The 1,912-nt window shown below is 35.5% G+C and overlaps 1 protein-coding gene across 1 annotated transcript; it reads right to left on the bottom strand.

Annotated features, from left to right (window-relative positions):
* LOC131598206 (sugar transport protein 10-like) lies at positions 1-1,701 on the bottom strand. Its single transcript, XM_058870832.1, has 3 exons — positions 1,243-1,701; positions 532-1,155; positions 1-453 (listed from the first exon to the last, which is right to left on the bottom strand). The coding sequence occupies exons 1-3, from the start codon at positions 1,699-1,701 to the stop codon at positions 1-3; spliced, it is 1,536 nt and encodes a 511-aa protein (XP_058726815.1).
* Positions 1,702-1,912: the final 211 nt, after the last annotated feature.

The raw sequence follows: 1,912 nt of genomic DNA, 5'->3' as shown, positions 1-1,912 counted from the left end.
TTAATGAGAAGTGTTGTGTTCATAACCATTAACATCTTCGTCACGAATGAATTTGGACCAGAACCAATTTGACTTCCAAACTCTATTCATTTCTTCAATAGGAACATTCTTGGTCTCGGGAAAAAATAGGACTATGAAAATGGTCATGATAACGACAAAAGCAGCAAAAAAGAAGAAGAGACCAAACTTCAAATGGCAAAGCATGGTGAGAAAGACTTGAGCAATGAAAAATGTAAATAACATATTTACACCAACATTAATAGCTTGACCTGCCGATCGAGTTTCGAGTGAACATATTTCACTAGGAACCAACCAACCCAACGGACCCCAAGACCATGCAAAAGCTGCAACATATGCACATATTAAAAATAAAAGGAAGTTGGCTTCTCCTTTAGTTAATGATCCTTCACCACTTATTCCAAACTTTGCAGCAATCATTCCTCCAACAGCAATCTACAAACACAAGGGATTAATAGTTTTATAATAGCGCGGGGTAAAATTAAATATTAAGAAAATAGTTGTCGTATTTACCTGACAAATAAACATTTGAACACCGCCTTCAATAAATAACAATTTTCTACCAAACTTGTCTACAGTGAATATAGAAACAAATGTTGCAACTACATTGACGCCTCCGCTAATGACAGCTGACATGAGAGAAGCTTCATTACCAAATCCCAACGTCTTAAAGAGGACAGGTGCGTAAAACATAATAACATTGATGCCTGTGAGTTGTTGGAAAAATGGAATTAAACTACAAAAAGTTAGTTGTGGCCTATATTTTTGTTGTACAATATTCTTCCACGGGTGTTCCACCTTTTTAGCTTGTTCACTAGCATCTATAAGATCTTGAAACTCCTCATCAACATTCTTAGTACCACGAATCTTTTGCAGCATTGTCTTAGCATTTTCATGTTGACCTCTTTCAATCAAAGAGTTAGGTGTGTCACCCAAGAAAATAGATCCCAAACACAACAAAACTGCAGGAACAGCTCCTACACCTAATGAAATTCTCCATCCATGTTCATGTTTGGAAGTCCCGTAGTTGATAAGGTTTGCAATTAGGATACCAATTGTAATCATCATTTGGAATCCCATATTAAGTGCTCCTCTAATTTTTGCTGGAGCCATTTCAGATAAATATACTGGAACAGACTGCGTGTTACACATATAACAAATAATCAACTAAAGAAAAAAATTACAGTTCAAAGTTAATTTAAATATTAGAATTAATTTAATTACCTGATTGCAATACCCCACACCCACCCCGAGTAACAAACGCCCAATGATAAGCATTTCAATATTAACAGCAAAACCATTCAATAAAGCACCAACGAGAAAAAACAAACCCCCCATAAACATCGATGGCTTGCGTCCAAGCAATCTTGTTGTGATTGAAGCAAAGAAAGATGCTACCAATGCTGCAATGTATAAAGAAGAGGTGAACAATGTAAGGAGTTGATTATCAAATTTGCAATATTGACTCTCATGGCCTGATTCATCTTTCATTTGTTTATACACACTCGGAAAGAACTTGATTAAGAATGGTTCCATAGAAGTCACTCCTCCAGTAATACCGAGATCATAACCAAATAGAAGACCTCCCATTGCAGCCACAAAACATGTCACCAAAACAAATGCAGTAACCTTTCCTTCATATTGTCTTCCCCCATCGGTTGCTACAAAAGCCCCTCCTGCCATATTTAATATCTCTTTATTATATTGATTTTCTCTGTTTAAGAGAATATATTGATTTAAATCCTGAACAATGAATGCATCATTATATAGGGTTTACTGCTTTTATGATAAGAGTTGACAAACCAAAAGTTATCTGTCGCAACTTACAATGTCTTAATTTATGAGTTTTTCTTTTTTAGTTTTGGTGTCAATTCTCTGGCATAAGAACATAAAA

This window comes from Vicia villosa, linkage group LG4, assembly GCF_029867415.1.
Source record: "Vicia villosa cultivar HV-30 ecotype Madison, WI linkage group LG4, Vvil1.0, whole genome shotgun sequence".
Taxonomy (NCBI): domain Eukaryota; kingdom Viridiplantae; phylum Streptophyta; class Magnoliopsida; order Fabales; family Fabaceae; genus Vicia; species Vicia villosa.
The sequence above is the reverse complement of the archived record's forward strand: the minus strand, read 5'-3'. Positions and strand labels throughout refer to the sequence as shown.

Excerpts from the sequence above, each read along its gene's own strand:
- LOC131598206 (XM_058870832.1), bottom strand. The coding sequence starts at position 1,701 with ATGGCAGGAGGGGCTTTTGTAGCAACCGATGGGGGAAGACAATATGAA. Across the intron at positions 1,156-1,242 it reads GTGTGGGGTATTGCAATCAG|TCTGTTCCAGTATATTTATC; the intron begins GTAATTAAATTA and ends TGTAACACGCAG. Across the intron at positions 454-531 it reads TTCAAATGTTTATTTGTCAG|ATTGCTGTTGGAGGAATGAT; the intron begins GTAAATACGACA and ends TTGTGTTTGTAG.